The sequence below is a fragment of the Cyprinus carpio genome, chromosome A12 (assembly GCF_018340385.1).
Source record: "Cyprinus carpio isolate SPL01 chromosome A12, ASM1834038v1, whole genome shotgun sequence".
Taxonomy (NCBI): domain Eukaryota; kingdom Metazoa; phylum Chordata; class Actinopteri; order Cypriniformes; family Cyprinidae; genus Cyprinus; species Cyprinus carpio.
In genome coordinates, this window is record NC_056583.1 from 24,637,705 (window position 1) to 24,657,373 (window position 19,669).

The 19,669-nt window shown below is 38.0% G+C and overlaps 2 protein-coding genes across 2 annotated transcripts; both read left to right on the forward strand.

Moving 5' to 3' along the window:
* On the forward strand, positions 1-9,901 carry hid1b (HID1 domain containing b). Its single transcript, XM_042768129.1, has 19 exons — positions 1-157; positions 812-961; positions 1,525-1,695; positions 2,221-2,334; positions 3,137-3,243; positions 4,017-4,130; positions 4,209-4,461; positions 5,143-5,199; positions 5,336-5,476; positions 5,679-5,769; positions 6,019-6,170; positions 6,597-6,673; positions 6,750-6,916; positions 7,177-7,419; positions 8,249-8,397; positions 8,488-8,565; positions 8,706-8,797; positions 9,302-9,460; positions 9,664-9,901. Exons 1-19 carry the CDS (start codon positions 92-94, stop codon positions 9,725-9,727), a joined length of 2,445 nt encoding a protein of 814 aa, XP_042624063.1. The 5' UTR covers positions 1-91; the 3' UTR covers positions 9,728-9,901.
* A 1,224-nt stretch (positions 9,902-11,125) lies between these two features.
* Positions 11,126-18,868, forward strand: LOC109045922 (Usher syndrome type-1G protein). The gene is made up of 4 exons (XM_019063734.2): positions 11,126-11,531; positions 14,507-14,957; positions 15,780-16,346; positions 17,507-18,868. Exons 1-4 carry the CDS (start codon positions 11,368-11,370, stop codon positions 17,789-17,791), a joined length of 1,467 nt encoding a protein of 488 aa, XP_018919279.1. The 5' UTR covers positions 11,126-11,367; the 3' UTR covers positions 17,792-18,868.
* The last annotated feature ends 801 nt before the right edge of the window (positions 18,869-19,669 follow it).

A 19,669-nucleotide genomic window follows, 5' to 3' on the forward strand; every position in this document is an offset into this window, starting at 1 on the left:
TTCATGAGCTACACCTTTGCCGTGGTAGGTTTGGTGATTTGGCGTCGTTTTCTCCTGCGCCACAGGTGCGCGGTGGACAGATCCGAGTGAGATGGGTAATTCAGACTCCAAACTGAACTTCAGAAAAGCGGTGATACAACTTACTACCAAAACACAGGTCAGGTTTCTTTTATGTGACTTTTATGAGCATTTGTGTAGGGTTAAACAAGTTCAGAAGCGCTGGTAATGTGTAGCAGATGGAAAACTGTCGCCTGATATTTAATAATATTAAACTTTAATACACTCGTTTGGGCATTTAAACTTTCTTTTAATATTAAATCACGTTTGTAATCATCATTTAATGTCAAAGCATTCAGAAATAGCCTATGCATTAGAGAGAATCAAAAACTTTAAACATGACAGCTGTGTGCAAGAGTCATGCTGTTTGTTTTAATTGCATGCTTTTCTCGTTTCTTATTGAGTTTTACTGCTGATGCATGTAAGTTGAAGCTGACCTGCTTTCATTTTTCTCAGTAAAAACGTTGTGTTTATGATGGATTTATATTATTTCAATATCAACACCCTTTCCTGTAACAAAGAATGGTTAAAAAAAAAGGAAAAATAATATATTTTGTATTTATTAGAAAATTAAGCATTTAGGACCGTAAACAAGTTTTACATTTTTGACAAATAATGAAAGTAATTGAAAGAAAATACAGGGGAAGATGTCTGTACACCGAAGATCTCACTATCTCATCTCAATGCATTTACTCTGAAAGGTTATCCTTTTTAATTATGACTTTTAAAAATGGACCCTTGTGTGATTTTGTAGCCAGTAGAGGCCTCTGAGGATGTGTTCTGGGACCAGTTCTGGACTGACGTCAACCTGACAGCACAGGATATGTTTGCTCTGGTTCCTGCTGCTGAGATCCGCGCTGTGAGAGAGGAGTCTCCATCCAATCTGGCAACCCTCTGTTACAAGGTACAGCCTGTGTCCCATAGTGGAGGTTAATGATGAGAGAAAATATGGTCATGTGATCTCAGCATGGGCGGGGACCTATGATATACTATAAAATAAATGCTTTGTAGCCTAATAATATGACTCTTGTGTAAACATGCATGCATTTAGGTCTGTTTTGACTTAGAAGAGATATATAAAAAATATCAGAAAAAATGCATTGTTATTAGTACAGGAACCAGATTTTGGAAATGTGTCAGAAATACACATCATTTATTTATTTTTAGATTTACAAAAATAGTTTGGGACCTTTTTCACGAAGGTATCAACTGAGGCTTTATGCATGATTCTCATATATTTTTTATTTGATCTGTGAGTTAGATTTGTCTCTAAAATACTTTTTTGTGCAGTATATATTTAGGCTCTTTCACATATCTTACATTTATGTTTGGGACTGAATTTTCTTGATAAACATGAATATGCACGCATATTGATGAACCACTGCAGCATGAAAAGTTGAAAGTTTATGCAAATAAAATGAATATATTTTGCTTGAAAACAAGTGTGTTTGTGTGTTTGTTTTGCAGGCAGTGGAAAGGCTCGTGTTGAACGCCGACTCAGGCTGTGTGTGTGAGAGAGACAGACAGACTGTACTGAGCTGCATTCGTCTGTTGACTCGGATTCTGCCGTATATCTTCGAGGATCCAGACTGGCGTGGATTCTTCTGGTCCACTGTACCAAAAGTGGGCAAGACTGTGGTAAGAGGAGATTTCAAAGTTGCTTTCAGAGTGGTTAATAAAGTTCTTACCTCTCCAGATGTTTGATAATGCAAGTGAAGCATGCGATCTTTGCACACACTCAGAACGTCACCGCCGAATACGAGCTGTGCAAGCAGGTTTTAAGAAGATACACAGCAAAGCTTTGCCTAGCATGAACTTTTATTTAAAACATGAGCTGCTTGTGTGAGAGAGCGTTTGTTCTGCAGTGCATTTTTACGGTCTCCTGTTACCAGCCTAAACACTGCTCTGATTGTGTCTGTCTCAAAGAACGACAACGTATTAAATATCCTGTGATTAGAAAGATGAAGGGAGCAGAATGAGTGGATTGATGAAGTGATTGTGTGCATGAATCTCTTAATGCACACAATCCAGTTTGAAGTTTGAAGTCTTGAAGTTTGCACTGTTAAAAAAAAAAAGGAATGCATGAGTTTCCTACTTTTGTGATTAAAAACATGATTTCTTTGTCGAATGACGGACTGATTTGGTGTGTGTCTGTTGATGTAGGATGAAAGCGATGACGAGTGTACACGGCCGTTGGCGGAGTCTCTCCTCACAGCTATATCTGATCTACTTTTCTGTCCCGACTTCACTGTCGAGAGCCACGGCAGGACCAGTGCGGTAACCCTCTCAATCCTTCCTAATCTGGCAGAGCTTTTGACTAATAAAATCAGATTCATATTACTTAGTCTGGCTGAGAAACACCTGCTGAAGTCCATGAGAATAATATAGAAGTGACCAGCAGTAGTTCATGTTTTAAAATGTCGTCTAGAAGATTACATGAAACATAAATTTAGCAAAACCACCATTCAACAAAATGTTTGCTCATTCAAATAAAGGCACAGAAGTCTCAAATGTTTGCACAGACAACACAAAGAAATTTGTAGAACATGTGTTTGGACATTTACATTTTATGCATTCGGCAGATTTGTTTTATCCAAAGCAACTTGCACTGCATTTTGGGTAAAGATTTTATCAGTATGTCTGTTCCTTGCATGATTCCCAAATTTTGGGGGGAATCACGCAAGGAATTTTGTCAGCTGAATCTTTTTTGATGTTAAATACTTGAAGTATTTTAAGTTAATATTTTTGTAATTTGGCAACATATTCGCATAAATAACTTGAATAACTTTAATAAAACATGAAGAAAAATTACTACATTTTTGTAATTTTTACTGTTTTAGTAAATTGTTGTGGTTTGTGATTTTTTTTTATTTTATATATTTTTTTTTATATATATATACATATAATTTAATTAATTCTTAGGTTTTTATAATTTCCTCAAAATCTTCCGGGGGTTTGCGAACACCAGCTTGAGAAACCCTAAGCAGGAACGCAATTTCTTTCAATCTACATGTGGAAAAATAAATAAATACAGTTTATTTTATAGACATAAGTGGACATAAGTTGTGTGTGTGTTCAGGATGGCCCTTCTGATATCCAGTCCATAGACAGCTGTGAGTTCATCTGGGAAGCTGGTGTTGGATTTGCCCAGAGTCCGCCTCTCAATCACACCCATGACTCCAGCAGGTCAGATCCGTCCTTCTTATGTACTTATTATACATTCTGACCTACTTTACAGCTGGTAGCAGTTTGCATGTGTTTGACCACATTACATTTGTATTATAAATCTAATCTATCCTGATGTGTCCATGGCAACCATGTAGGACCTGTCAATCAATCACTGCTCTAAAAGTTGAAGAACTTTTTTTTTTTTCTTTCTTATTACATTGGGAAAAATAACTGTTTTTGAAATTTAAATAAGGACCAACACCACCATTCAAAAGTTTGGGGTCAAAAAAAGTCTTTCATGCTCACCAAAGATGCATTTATTTGATCAACAATACAGTAAAAACAGTAATATTGTGAATTGTTGTTAGAATATATACTAGCTGTTTTCTCGTTAAGTACATTTTAAAAAAATTAATTAATTAGTAATTTATTCCTGTGATGTAAAGCTGAATTTTCAGCATCACTCATTACTCCAGTCTTCAGGTGTCACATGATACATCAGAAATCATTCTAATATGCTGATTTTCTGCAGAAGAAACAATTCTTAATTATAATTCATGTTAAAAACATGTTTTAAAATGTTAGAAACCCTGATACATTTTTTTTCAGGACGATTTAACTAATAGAAAGTTTAAAAGAACAGCATTTAAAAAAAAATAATAATAATAGAAATCTTTTGCAACTTTTAAATATTTGTGCTCTCATTTTTGATCAATTTATTGTATCCTTGATGATTAAAAGTATTAAGTATTATTTCTCTATGCCTTTCACTCTCTTTTTCTCACTCTCAGGGCAGAGTTGTTGAAGCTTTTATTGACGTGTTTCTCAGAAGAAATGTACCAGTCTCCATCTGACACACACACACCCAACCCCTGGGTCTCCTTCTTTTGCTCTAGAGAAAACCGGTAAGCACATGTGCGCTCATTTGTTGTCATTCGTTGATGATGCAGCAGTTAAATTTGCTCTCTCTCTCTCTCTGTCAGACATGCCTTGCCGCTCTTCACCTCTCTTCTTAACGTGGTATGTGCGTATGATCCTGTGGGGTACGGCATCCCGTACAATCACCTGATGTTCTCTGACCAGCGGGGGATGCTAGCAGAGCTGGCGCTTCAGACTCTGATCGTTTCACTGGAGCAAGAGCTCGTCGATCACTCAAACACCAGCCCGAACCCGAGCACCAACACTGACACCTGCTCTGCTGATTACAACAAGAACACAGCTGCTGAGGGATGCCAGGTAACAAGACTCACAAATGTGTGCAGAATAGCATCACAGCTTAAAAAAATCTAAACGATTAAGTTTTATTTCTGAATGTTTTCTAAATATTAAAAAAAATATATATACTTTTTTTAATGTTTTACAAATGTTAAGGGAATATTCCGTTTTATCATTTTGCAACATGTTACTTTTAAATGTTCTGTGAATGTCCTTAAACAATATTAACAGTTAAAAACAGTAGACGTACATCCTAAACTAAATATTTTTGTTTTTGTTTTTTTTGTAAAATTCGATATCCCACAATGCAAAGTGATGTCAATTATGATAACATCCAAAAATTACTGTTTCAATACAAAATTGAGTTAAAAATGCAAAAACTATTTATTTGTGAGGTGATTACTCAATTCCACTCAATGAATTAAACATGCAATAATCCTGCAATGAAACATGCATGATACTGTAAGCACAATTAATGCATAGTAAGTACAAATATTAGTAAAATTTGTCTTTTTTGTTGGATTTAGTGCTTAATAAAACTAAAAATTACACATTAAAAATAATTGACATTTCATTAAAAAGCATTCAACGTCTTGTGTGAAAAAGCAGCATCATTTTTGCATATTTCACCTGTGTTCAGTGTTATGACCAGAATTCCATATGCTCAGCTTGAGTATCAGATTTTCCCTCATGATGTTTCAGACAACAAGAGGTGAAAACCTGTTTGTTAACTACCTGTCTCGAATTCATAGAGAAGAGGTGAGACACACAAACACTTCACAACTGCACCAAAACAAGTGCAACAGCCCTCGACTCTTACCTTACACAGACCTTTAAACACTGTACATGATCAGTATCCCCATGTATTTCTGAAATGCATGTTTTTTGCATGTAGGACTTTCATTTCATTTTGCGAGGAATCAGCCGGCTGCTCAATAACCCCCTGCTGCAGACATACCTGCCCCATTCCTGCAAGAAAATCCAGTTTCATCAGGAGCTGCTGGTGCTTTTCTGGAAACTCTGTGACCTTAACAAGGTGCCACCATATCATTTTATATTTTATTGTATTATTATTTTTATGTAAGATCATTTCATTATAAAATTAAATTAAATATGAAATAAAATTTGTTTACTCAAAGTATTTTCATATTTGACCATTATTATTTTAATTTTACAATTCTTATGTAATTTGTAGAAAATTAATTCTGTACTCACATTTCTTCATCTCTGTGTCTCAGAAGTTCCTGTTCTATGTGTTGAAGAGCAGTGATGTGCTAGATATTCTGGTACCAATTCTGTTCTACCTGAATGACGCTCGCACCAATCAGTGTGAGTATCTGGAGCATTCACTGTTACATGTACAAGATAAATTTACGTTTATATTTATCATACGTTGAGAGACATTTGTAGTTAAATAATATGATGGTTTGAAAAATTCACGAGTGCTTTTTTTTTTTTTTTTGTACTTTTCTGATCTTAATTCAATATATTGATTATTTTTAGTGTTGTCTTATTGTTATGAACTGGGTGTGATAAAAATAGCCATATGTGTCAGTGTGTATATGCATCTGTTCACAGCACGTGTCGGTCTGGTACATATCTGTGTGTTCATCTTGCTGCTGTTAAGTGGAGAGAGGAATTTTGGGGTGCGTCTGAATAAACCATACAGTGTGCGAGTGCCGATGGATATTTCAGTGTTCGCTGGGACTCATGCCGACCTGCTGATAGTGGTGAGATGAACACATCATGTCACATCATATTGGAGATGAAGGAGATTTGAAAAGCTACAAACAAAACTGAATTGGAGCACATTTAAAGTAGTCCATATGACTTGTGCACAATATTGCATGTATTTAGAAATTATTTTATAGCTTTTTGTAAAGAACAGACCCAAAATTAAGTCTTCTGATTTTCTAAAGCTGTTTAGTCTCACTCACGCAGCTTCATTTTAAAACTACGTGCATCACAATTGCTTAATGGATCCTTATGAATATTTGCATGTATGCATTTGGCAGATGCTTTTATCCAAAGCAACTTGCTTTGCTTTCGATGTGTGCATCTTTTCAGTTAATCCATTCCTGGTGATATAAGCTAATAAGATTTAAGAATTGATTTGCATGAGCATTAAAATGCAAAATATTTTTTTTGTTTGACAGGTTTTCCATAAGATCATCACCAGTGGACATCAGCGACTGCAGCCCCTGTATGACTGTCTGCTCACTATAATAGTCAAAAATATACAAACTCCCAAACGAAAACGTATCACTTCCTGAACTCACTTCCTGATAAATCATTGCTGTTGTTCTTTCAGTGTCTCCTTACCTGAAAAGTCTGTCTATGGTAGCAGCCAACAAACTACTACACCTGCTGGAAGTTTTCTCAAGCCCGTGGTTCCTGTTCTGCTCACCTGTTAACCATCACCTGGTTTTCTTTTTGCTTGAAGTTTTTAACAACATCATTCAGTACCAGTTCGATGGTAAGTTGCTTTTGAAGCTTCATCGCTGCTGTAAATACAGTCAGTCAGCACACTGAGGCAGTTCTCCCTTTAAAATAAGAAAGTGGAAGCAGCAAAAGTCTGTTTATTTGAATGCAAATAATTGTATCACATAACATGATTTCTGCAGAAACCCTCGGTATGCAATCCTGCAAATTTGGACTCAGACTGCACAAATATTACTCAGGAATGTTTATTGTAATTCTTATAAGCATTTGTATTCATCTGTCTCTAAAAATCAGGTAACTTTAACCTGGTGTACGGCATCATCCGCAAACGCAACCTCTTTCACCAGCTGGCTAACCTGCCTACAGATGTCAGCTCGATCCAGAAAGCCCTGCAGAGGAAAAGAAGGAGCAACAGCACCCATAATGCCGTCTTCATGGAGACCAACAACCCCTGCAACACTGCCTGTAGTGAAGCACCATATAAAACCACACCAGTGCAAACAGGCACTCTGAATGCCAGCTTGAAGGCCATGCCACGTATGTAACCCACTTCAGCATACAGGGTTGACTATTAAAAGTACAGTAGCTACAGTAGTAGTTTCCATCAACATTTTTATGCAAATTTTGGGATATGGCATTAAAAAAAGCTGGATGTAAATTATGTATCCAGTGCATAAAATCTTTAAATGTGCATAATAACACATGCACGCAATTTAAGCAGATGAATTCTTTATCCAAAAAGAAAACATGGGCATAAACTACGGTGAGAATATATTTACTGAATAAATTCTCTAATGTGCAAAAAAAAAAAACACTTGTGTGACTAACAGATCATGTGATTAGAAACCTGAACCAACCATCTCAAATACTGTTTCAGTCATTCTGAAATGTCTATCATCAAATTGATTTGGTATTATCACCTCCCCAAAAATCTCACACGACTGCATGCAGCACAAGATAACATGACGGCGTTTGCTGTTGCGTTTCATCTGCACATTCTGAGGCACAATTATGATGTAGGAAAAAAGTTACAGTAGCTCCCCTGGTTTTAATCATTTTAAACTTAACGATGATAATAATAATAATAGTTTTAATAATAACAGTTTTCCAGTAAGTCATAATTTTGTGCTCAGAACAATGGAAACATTGTTATATTTGGAAATGTTTTATGCACAAAGTTTACTTTGGATGGAAAACACTAGTGTTGCTGGTACTGGTGATGTTACAGCTTATTTATTGATTTATTATTTATTATTTTTTTGTTGTTTGTATGACTTTTGTTTTTCACTTTGATCTTGCCATAAAAATGGCCTTGCTGTGACATGGCATTAAAATAAATATGTAATTTTTTTTGGTTATGTTGTAGGCATTGATAAACTAACAGAAACATCACAGGTTTCTGAGGATGGGACGACACTCTCCCTGCAGCAGAGTGACTCGACCCACAGCCAATCAGATCACAGCTCTGAGACACGAGTCAGAGACACTGAGCCGACCTCAGGTGAAGATGAAGAGGTACAGCATCGCCTGATGACCCTGACATTTAATCTACAGTACTTTATTTTGGTTATATCAATGTTTTTCTTTTTTATTATTATTCGCTAGAAGTGTGAAACCGGAGATTGTGATGGGAGTCAGAAACGTCTGTCGTCTTCATCAGACTGGGCTCCTACTCCAGACTGGGTCAGTCATAGATCTAGTATAAACCAATGAGTGTGTGGACCTCATATAGACTATAACATTTTCAGAAAGAAAATCAAATGTGTTTTCCTCTCCGAAACATTCATGCTGATCACATCCGATTTCTGCGTGCTCTCTTTCAGGTCCTCTCCTGGAAGAGTAAACTTCCTCTACAGACTATAATGAGACTCCTGCAGGTGCTGGTGCCTCAGGTGGAGAAAATCTGCATAGACAAGTGAGATCCAAATACTCATATTTATCATTTAATACTGAGAAGCCATTCAAGACAGGCTGTTTTACACATAACACAACAAATATGGCATCACCTAAATGTACACAAAGGGTCCAAACATCTGAGACCACAAGTAAAAATGCTTCTGTTGTAATTTAATGCAAATGGTTTCAAAAAAATTCTATTATTAGCGTAATAAGTGATTGAATTTTGAGAAATAGTATGATCAGAAACATATTCCTGCTCTTCAGCATGATTTGAGATGTGTAAAGAGCATCGTATATTTGACTAATCGCATAGAAATAGGGCAGAATCTGATATATTTCTTCATTTTATATCATTAAATTGGTGAATGTCTCACAATCCTAGAAGTCTGTTAAATGCCAGGTTTAAATTATATTTCAGTCCCAGATTTTCAATGTGGTCTTACAGTTTTGAAGCCTAAAGGAAGTGTGTTACACTTTACATTTTCCCCTGACTGAGTGCGGATGCTCTTGCTGTTCTTAGAGGTTTGACGGACGAGTCTGAGATCCTGAAGTTTCTGCAGCACGGGACTCTGGTGGGTTTGCTGCCGGTTCCTCATCCCATCCTCATCCGCAAGTACCAGGCCAATGAGGGCACGGCTCTGTGGTTCCGCACATACATGTGGGGCATCATCTACTTGCGGTGAGTCTTGCGCTCTGTCTCTCTCTACAGGACGATTCAGAAGCTTCACGCAAAATTACACTGCGTAGAAAGTCACACGAATGAATTATTATATCTTTTATTAGGACTTGTTCAGTGTGATGTTTTACATGCATTTATATGTTGGAATGTGGCTAACATCTCATAAAACAGGATAAAAGTTGCTTTTGTTTTTCTTGTTTTAGTAACGAGGATCCTCCTGTTTGGTACGAAACTGATGTCAAGCTGTTTGAGATCCAGAGAATTTAATGACACCGAGAGAATCAACTCAACAAAACTGACTCCATCTTTCCAAACTGAACACATTCACACAGATTTCATTCAACTTTCTCTCTAAAATGTAATTCAGTAAAATCAAAGGTTTTGTTTTTCTGACGTTTTTGTGTTGTATATATGAACTAATGAATGCATTTACACTGCCCAGTCAATTTGTCCTGTTATTTCTGAGACGTTCTGCTTCATTTTCTTCTGAGTCAATCCATGAGAACGGACACTTAACCCTCAGGACTCTGACCTCGTGAGCAGTGAGAGGAGTGTGTGTTTATATTACTTTTACTGTAATAGTGTTCTGTGTGTGGAGGGGTGTGAATGAACTCTGTATATAAACTGAAGCAAAAGCTTAATCATATAAAAGCTGGAAATGCTGCGTGTATAGAAATATTATAAAAACTCTTGAATGCCATTTGTTCAAAACCAATATATGTCAGAAATTGGTTAAAATCAACGTACTGTATAATCTCTGAATAGGCAATATATGTCCCTCTGAATAAAACAGGATTTTTAATGAGAGAAATGCAGGATGAGACTTATACTTAGAAGAGAGGACTTGGGAAAATAAGTGATTTGCAAGGTCATTCCCCAAAAATTTCAGAGGCAACAATAATTATCACATTTGGATTAAAGGTAATTAAAGGAGTAGTTCACTTCCAGAATGGAAATTCTGTCATTTACTCACCCTCCATTTGTTCCAAACCTGTATGAGTTTCTTTCTTCTGTTGAACACAAAATAAGATATTTTGAAAAATGTTAGTTTCCGAACAGTTGATGGGCACCATTGACTTCCATAGTAGGGGGAAAAAATACTATAGAAGTCAATGGTGCCCATCCACTGTTCAGATACTAAACTCTTTTGTGTTCAACAGAAGAAAGAAACTCATACAGGTTTGGAATAAATGGAGAGTGAGTAAATGATGACAGAATTGTCATTCTGAAAGTGAACTGCTCGTTTAAGGTAAAATAGCATGCACTTTTAATAGACTTTGAACAGTGTTAAGAGAAGGACAAGTCCAGGCTTCCTCTGATAATGCTGTGGCCAACAACGAGAGCACAGCTTGGATTTGTTTGATCAGATCTGAGAATGAGGTTACACTGAGGTCACAGCAGGGTTTGCCTCTGTTTAGATTGGATTAGGTTAATGTTTGTGTTGTGTATTAATTTTCTCAGCTGCGGGGAGCAGCCTAGTATGTATGATGCCTCAGCGGAAAATAATATAATTTTACAGGCTGGATTAATATATAAAATAGGTAATATTTATACAAATTTATATATACTTGAAGTGTCCTTCATATACCACTGGCTCGTTTTGTTTTTATCTAAATATAACAGGCATTCGTGTCAAATCATTGCATGATATCCTGCATCAATACTTTTTTTCATTCTTGTCATATACTAGAGTGTGATTTTATCTGAATGTGTCACCGAGTTCTCACCTGTCAGGTGTGCGCTGATCGGAAATGGGCGTGGTCATTACAGGACTCCTCCCATAGCAACCGCTAGAGCGTGCCTGCAGTTCCTCGAGTGGAGACACCAGAAGCGCACGTGAAGTCTCACCCGCGCAACGCGATCCAAATGAGCTTCCTTGAGCCGGGACAGTGGGGTCAGCCGCCGCCATGAACGACAAATACCACCGGGCGGCTCGAGACGGTCACCTGCACCTGCTGAAAGAGGCGACGCGCAAAGATCTGAACGCGCCGGATGAGGATGGAATGACGCCGACGCTCTGGGCCGCGCACCACGGCAACCTGGACGCGCTCAGACTGCTGGTGGCACGAGGGTGAGTGATGCGTTGATTATTTATGTAGAATATATCTATATATGTATTTTTTTAAATATAATTATTCATGTATTTATTCTCTAAAACATGTTAATTTATTTTTATTATTATTTCCAGACACCAAATTACATCATAATAGAGAAATTCTATTATTGAAATTCTAGCCATGTTCTTTTCAGAAATACCTAGTGTAGTAACATCTGTAAAGCTTCTGATGGGTCAGACTCCACTTAAAACACGTGTAGAAATACAGTATATATTTTGCTGGCAATGTACAATCAGAAAATCTTAGCATGTGAACATTTCTTTTATCTATTCATTTGCTTTTCATTTCATTTGCATGCTTTTAAATAGTTATTTGGTTCTACATGTAAAACATGTCATTTTAAGAGTTTAAACATTTTTAAAATAATGAATATGATATATAACGCTCTCGGGTCTGATTATGTTTTGGCATATTCAGTTTCATTAACAGGATGGCAGTTCTGTGTTCTCCTGTATCAGATCACATCTGCATTGAGATAATTTAGCCCTCCACCCAGCCGCTCTCACTGATGGATATCTGGATTGTTTTATTTGCATATTTACTGTCCTGGGCTAGGCCAGTTAAAATAAAGGTCACCCAGGAGCACACATGCAGTTTTATCTTGAGTGATGCTTTTCTGTTGCTACTGTTATTACTCCTTAAAAGTGTTAGCCCTATATTAAATAAAAAAAACTCTGCATATAGAGGAGATGAAGGCATGCTGTCATAATCTACTATGTCATGGATATCTGAAGCATTCAGCTCAATCTTGCTGGAATATTTAACCAAATATGAACATTTTCATTTTGTTTATCATTCTCATGTTGTTCCAAAATCATTTGCCTTTAATTTTTTTTCATATGAATAAAAATATACACATAATATACTTTTGTATTCCATTGAAAATATCATCATATGTGTTTGAAACATGAGGCAAAGTGAATAATGGCACAGTTTTCTATTCTTTTTTTAGAACTGGCTTTAGGAGAGAGCACTAATGTTGTATTGTTTATCAAGTCATTAGGTAATTAGATCTAAATAACCTGCCTCTTATCTCCTGAGCAGGTTAATAATGGAAGCTAAATGTTCTGCTCTGTGAACACCTTCACTGTTCTCTAATTAGTGTTCTGCATCAGTCCCTCCAGATCTCTGACTGAACCAGATCTGTTACTGAAACATGTTCACAAAGAGAGGCAACTGCAGTTTGAGTCATAACTCAGCGTTTAGAGTTCATGATTCACAAAGTGTGTGTTTAGGAGAGAGGATCACTTTGATTTTTAATTTTTTTTATCACTTTTATTTGGATGCCATGGAATTGACAGGATTTTTTTGCCTTTCCTTATATTTTCCAAATCATTCATGGAAAGGATTTGTATTTGTAAATCATGTTTAACTAAACACATTTTCCTTATTTCCATCCTTTTTCTGAGTAAAACTAAATATTCAGCAAGAAACATTTTATGGCAGGCACTTATTTTATCCATCCGGAGTCAATTATGAATTGTGGATTATGAAACATGGGCTTTAGATTTATTAATGGAGTCAGGTGTTTGGAGAGGAGACATATGCAACGCCACCCAAAATGTTAAGTCATTCTGTAGCAATTTCTTTCTTTTCTTTTTTTTTTTTTTTATAAAAAAAGAGCTGAGTAATACACTATTCTTGGTATCAGAGAGCATAATCATTTTGCTTTACCACTACTAGGAACAATCAGTAATGGGGTTGACAAAACAGACTTTGCATCACCCATTTGAGCATCACGGCTCCAGTATGTCTAGAGTACAGACACTAAGTGCTGTGCTACATTTCTAATGAGCAGAAAGTTTTACTGCTGAGAGTCTTTAAAAAGAGTCCAGGGCTGCATTCACATTCATGGAGAGGAATTTTACACATGGCCAGACAGAGAGAAAGATGGTAATGTTCACAGTTAAAGGTCAACATAATGAATCAGGGCCATTTCTCTTCCGCCTGTTTTCTTGGCTGTTGGCATTTTGTTAACTTGATTCTCAGCACCATTATACACCTCAGGATTTCACGTTTTTGCTCTCTGCAGTATTTTAATCGTAATTTTAGTATTTTAGTAGCTTCTGCTGGTCTCTGCAAATGAGTGGTTGCCATTTATACCTTCGCAGATATTAGAATTTGAGACTAAAAGAGGACCTTAGTGAGAGCAGACAGTTTATTAAAAATGCAAAGTATATATATAGCATCTTTTCAATGCATTTGTCTTAATTAAGGTCTGTTGCACTTTGGTTTGTTGATGGGCCATTGCAAACATACATAATCTTGAAACCATGATGACTGGTTAATATGCTGTACAATAAACTACAGTAAATGGGGTTTTGCACTTGTGCTAAATTGTCAACAAAGTGCCTCATGAATGAAACACAAATTAAACATATTGACTGTAACAGTATGGTTGGTAATGAATACTACAGATCTCTTTCATTGAAGATGATGAATGCATTACATGGTGCACAATTTTTAATGACATCGAGAGGTAAGCCACAAAGGCAGTTTGCATAATGTGTGTGGGTGTGTGTACATGTGTGGTACAGTGAGTAAGTAGAGCTCCAAAGCATCATGTTACGTATTCAGATCAACACCTTGCCACACAACAGAACATGAATGCATGCTCTTATGCACTGACATGCACATGGGCACATACATGTATTCACACACCCTATATATTCACTAGTAATTGATCAGTGTATTGCAAGCTCTGGTCAAAAAAAAACAAAAAAAAAAACATTTTGCATAAATATGTTGTCAACATCTAATTTTTCATTTTTATTAATTTGTATAATATATTGGCCATCTGCCACCCTGCTCACTAAATATCATCACTGGTATCAGTCACTGACAAACCCTTGTCCATCAACCACTAATTTTGACCATGTAACAATGTAAATTAGATGTAACCAATCCGCTGTTGTTTTTTGGTCCACAGAGGAGATCCAGATAAATGTGATATTTGGGGAAACACTCCTCTTCACCTGGCAGCAGCTAATGGCCATCTCAACTGTCTGTCCTTTCTGGTGTCATTTGGCACCAATGTGTGGTGCTTGGACAATGACTACCACACACCACTGGACATGGCGGCCTCTAGGAGCCACATGGACTGTGTGCGATATCTGGACACAATCGCCGCCAAACAGATCACCATCAACCCCAGAGTGGTGAGCAAATTAAAGGATCGTGCCTTCCGTAATGCAGAGAAACGCATTAAGAACTGTGAAAAGCTTCAGCGCAGGCATCACGAACGCATGGAGAAGCATTTCTTGAGAGAGAGTGCTGCAATGGACACATCAGATACGATGAGTAACAGCAGTTTCAGCAGCACCCTGAGCCGAAGGATCCCTCAGTTCAACGCCCTCGACTCCAACATGACATACTCACAGGTACTGTGCCTGAACAACACATGGGTACTTAAGGGCATAGAACTGGTAACACTCAACATAAAACCTTTGCTTCATGGACTTAACCATTAGGTCAATATAGACAAGCAAGTTATAAAACTCTGTTCCAAAACCTATTCCTGGAGGGTCACTATTCTGCGGTGCTCCAATCTTAATCAAACACACTTGAACCAGCTAATCAAGTTTTTTTCAGAATTGTTAGAACCTTCTAGGCAAGTGTGTTTGGGCAGGTTGGAGGACACTGGCCCTCCAGGATTGGACAACCCTGAATAAGAATGTAGTACATTAGTATGTTTTTGATTTATCTCAAAGGTGTTCAGTGGGGTTAAGGGCAGGTGGCTTTCTTTATTGACCATTGTGCAAAGGGGCATCATCATGGTGGAATGGTAAAGAGAGTTTTATGGTAAAAATAATTGTCTATGGTGATTGCATGACTTGACTTTATGCTCATTAGTAAAGGGTGTAGCTAAAATACGCAAACCTGTAATTTAGAGAGGGCTGTCCAAAATACATGAACTCTGTAAAACACTTGGCAGTGAATTGCAGTAGTTGCTGGTTCAGTCCCCACATGACTTATCACCATTATGCCATTGAGCAAAGCCGCAGGATGCTGGGATATTGCTTTATTGCTTTAAATAAAGCATTTGCTAAATTAAAACTTGCTTCCTTATTAGAGTAGCATAAGAGTAGTTAGTTCACTAACAGTAGTCAGTCTTCAAATAAGGGTTTCTAGATGTGTGCGAGGCAATGCTAATAAGTTTGTATATAGTTTGAAGTATGAAAATAATAAACTTCTCCTTACAGGCAACGCTTCAGTCTACAACTAGAGGCCGGACAAAGATTCAGCGGCGTCTTGAGAAGAAGAAGCAAGCCGATGGAACGTTCAAGATATCTGAAGATGGGCGAAAGAGTGTTCGCTCGCTCTCTGGTCTTCAGCTGGGCAATGACGTCATGTTCTTGAAGCAGGGTACATACGTCGACCGACGCCAGCAGTCCAGCCCTCGGCTCAACATCCGTAACATGTTTTCTGGTAAACAGGACATCAGGCCAGATGATGACGACGAGGTAGACACTGTTTCCCGGGCTCTCAGTGATCCAGGTCTGTATGATGCTGCATACTCCGAAATAAGTACAGACTCTGGTCGGGACTCTTTGTTCAACCGCCCAGGACTCGGTACCATGGTATTCCGTCGGAATTATGTAACTGATGGGTTGTTCCAAATGGGACGGAATGAGGGCAGTGTGGTGGGGAGTGAACCAGTGGGACGAGTCCCGAATGTCCACTTACGGGGAAGATTGCCGTTGCGATCACCCAGTCTTGATGAAGTCAGCTTAGGCAGCTCATTGAGTCTCCAAGAGAAGAACTTGCAGGTACAAACTAAAATCAGCCGAAACCACACAGATTCCACGTTTTCTTATCAATCCCTATCGATTCCCTTTCTGAATCATTAACTGTTAGCTTCATTTGATTAGTTTTAAGTTAATGCTCCTGGAGGGCTACCTTCCTAAGGTCTTACCCTACTCCAGCATGCCTGACTGTAGTTTTCAAGTAGTCCAGAAGATCTTGATAAGCTGGATCAAGTGTGTATCAGGTTTGCTTTAGGTTAGGGCCACAATCTCCAGGATGGCCCTCCAGGAGTGAGCTGGCTATCCCTGAACTAGACACATACTATTGGCTCACTTAAACTTGCAGCACATCAAGGATGGGCAACTCCAGTCCTGGAGGATCACTGTCCTGCAGTGTTTACCTCCATCCCCAATCTAACCAAAAAAGTCTTCAGGTTTCATAGAAATGTATAGGCAGGTGTGTTTGATTAAGAATACAGTAGAGTTGAACTCTGCAGGACAATGGCTGTCCTGGACTGTAGTTGCCCATCCCTGCACTACATGGCCAAACGTGGACACCCAAAGAATCATTTAATTTCAGGACTAAGGGCATTAATAGGGAGTTGGTCCCAGCTTCCACTATTTTGGGAAGGTTTTCCACTAGATTTTGGAACATGACTGCAGGGAATTGCTCCCAATTAGACGTGGTCTGGCACTGGATGTTGGGCCATGCGGTCGGAGTTACAGTCTGTGTTTCCAATTAATCCCCAATGTGTTCAGTGGGGTTTAGGACAGGGGGATTGTGAAGGCCATTCAAGTTCTTCCACACCAGTAAATAATTTCTTTATTGACCTTTGTGCACAGGGACATCATACTGGTACAAAAAATGGTTCTATTTTAGTACAAATGGCTGTCCTTGAAGACTGCATGACTGCAGGCTTGACTTCATGCACTTTTTAGCAATAAGTATAACTAAATAACTAAATTATGCAAACCTGTTGATTAAAAGGGTGTCCAGATACTTTTGGCCATTTAGTGTAAGTTATAGAAATCTGTTGATCTGAATTAATGTAAATGTGCTAATCTGAATCAGTCAGTGTGAATCTGTTGATCTAAACCATTTATGAGAAGACACTGCATCTAGATCTGGAAGAGGGGCTTTATCATAATTATGTTAATTGTTCTCATGTTGCGGCTTCCTGTAGGATTTGCCATGGGAGGAAGGAGACCTGGGTTTGGAGGAGGAGGATGACGAGCTTCAGTCATCGTCGGGTCCTTTAGAAGTATTCCTGGCATCTCAGGGACTGAGTGACTTCCTTTCAATTTTCCATAGAGAACAGATGGACCTGGAGGCGTTGCTCTTGTGCTCTGAGCAAGACCTCATTAGCATCCATATCCCACTCGGACCTCACAAAAAACTACTTGATGCATGCAGTAGACGCAACAATGCTCTGGACGATGCTGATGGCATGCAGGACACTATGTTGTAGAGTGTGTGTGTGTATGTCTGTTACTGACTCTGTTCCAAAACCTAGTGTACTTTCTTGCTTCCTGCATAAGCGGCTGTTTTAAGGCAGCATCCTAGATTAACTGTATCCTTGTGTCTACATAGTTAGCAACTCAACAATGCCACACAGATAGCACTTCATGCAAAGTGCATGGGATACTTGTCCATTTTCTCCCATGTATTGGACAAGTCTTCCAGTATTTCTGTCATCTTATCTACCATTTGGATGTTTGTTTGTTTTTTCTCTGAGCTTGTTGCATTCTCGGATTGCTTTCTCTATAACGCATACATGCGATGCTGCTGGGGAATTTGGCCAAAACAATAATTGTGAAAAAAGATAATTATATTACTGCAACAACTACCTTACTTGCTATCAAAAACAGCAAATTAGGGGTTTATTTAGGGAAACCGTTATTTGTTAGTTAGTGAATATGTGTTCCCTAATATAAAGTGTTACTCAAAATACAGTAATTTGCTCTTCCTGTGAAATGACTTTGCTTTTCTGCTGACAACAGTGCAGGCTGTTCAATAACTGACAAATAGCTACTTGCGCATTGTTTTATTAAACTGTCATTCATTTTAACTCCATTTTGGACTGCAACGCTCACTTTTAAACCAGTCCGGTCAATACCAGATTGATAAAATCAAGTCCCACCAAACTTGTTTTCCTAACTAAATATTCTGTTTCACTATGAAATGCATGACATTGTGGAAGTAAAACAGGTTGCATGGTGCAATTTACATTTTTTAAAATTCTGTCTGTACCTGCATTTTGAACAAAGCCATTGTGTGTGTCTGTGCATGAGAAAAAGTGAAACCGCTGCCTCCTTGTGTCACGGAGGAAAACTACAGCTCTTCTATGGAAAACATCCCTTTCCAGCCAGCAAAACTGTGAACAAAGGGGTTCTGCTTGCAAAATGAAGTCTACATGCCAATGGTTTCGGTTATGAATGCCCTTGCAGTTTGGAGGTTAAATTCACACAAGCTTTTAATCTGACCTGCTATTTACCAGCTTGAGGTTCATCAAATATATTGTGGTTCCAAATATGCTCTGAGTTTCCTTCCATGCATACACATACATTATTTTTTTAATAATCAGTAATAATATCATCATCACAACAATCAACCACCCAAACAAACAATTCAGACCAAGAAACAAAGCCTTGTCACATGACAACTCCACTTGAAAATGACAGATTTTCTAGTGGATCAAAAAATCTATATATCAGAGCTTTAGTGTCCCACATTGTTGAAGATTAACATTGTTTTTTATTAATTTTGCATTTAAGAATTATTCAGTCTTTTCATGTTCATAGTTGTATATATGGAGCTTTGGACAGCATTAATGTCCAGCCAAAAGACATTTCACTTATGTAAGAAGTTAAGTAGGCAATTTACAGTTTTCATCTTTTGAATTCTGATGAGTAGAATGATTGTATGTTGACTGACTCCAGCTGAGAGGTGCTTGGAGTTTGTGTGTGTGTGTGTGTGTGTGTGTGTGTGTGTGTGTGTGTGTGTGTGTGTGTGTGTGTGTGTGTGTGTGTGTGTGTGTGTGTGTGTGTGTGTGTGTGAGTGAGTGAGTGAAATGCCTTCATGACCATATGATGTTTGTACAGTTTTATTGATGTATGGTTCTGTGTGTGTTATTGAACGACCACAGTCAAAGCTTCTTGCTCAGTGGGTGATATTTTTGTTCTGGGTGCCGTGTTCCTCTGCTGTCTGCTCATTTATGGGTTTTAGAGGCTGACCTGCTGAAACCTGATATAACTTTTGTTACTTTATCTGTCTATCCATCACACTCCATCTCCACACAGTTCAGGCTAGCCCTTCTTACAGTATACATGACAGCATGTGTGTTCAG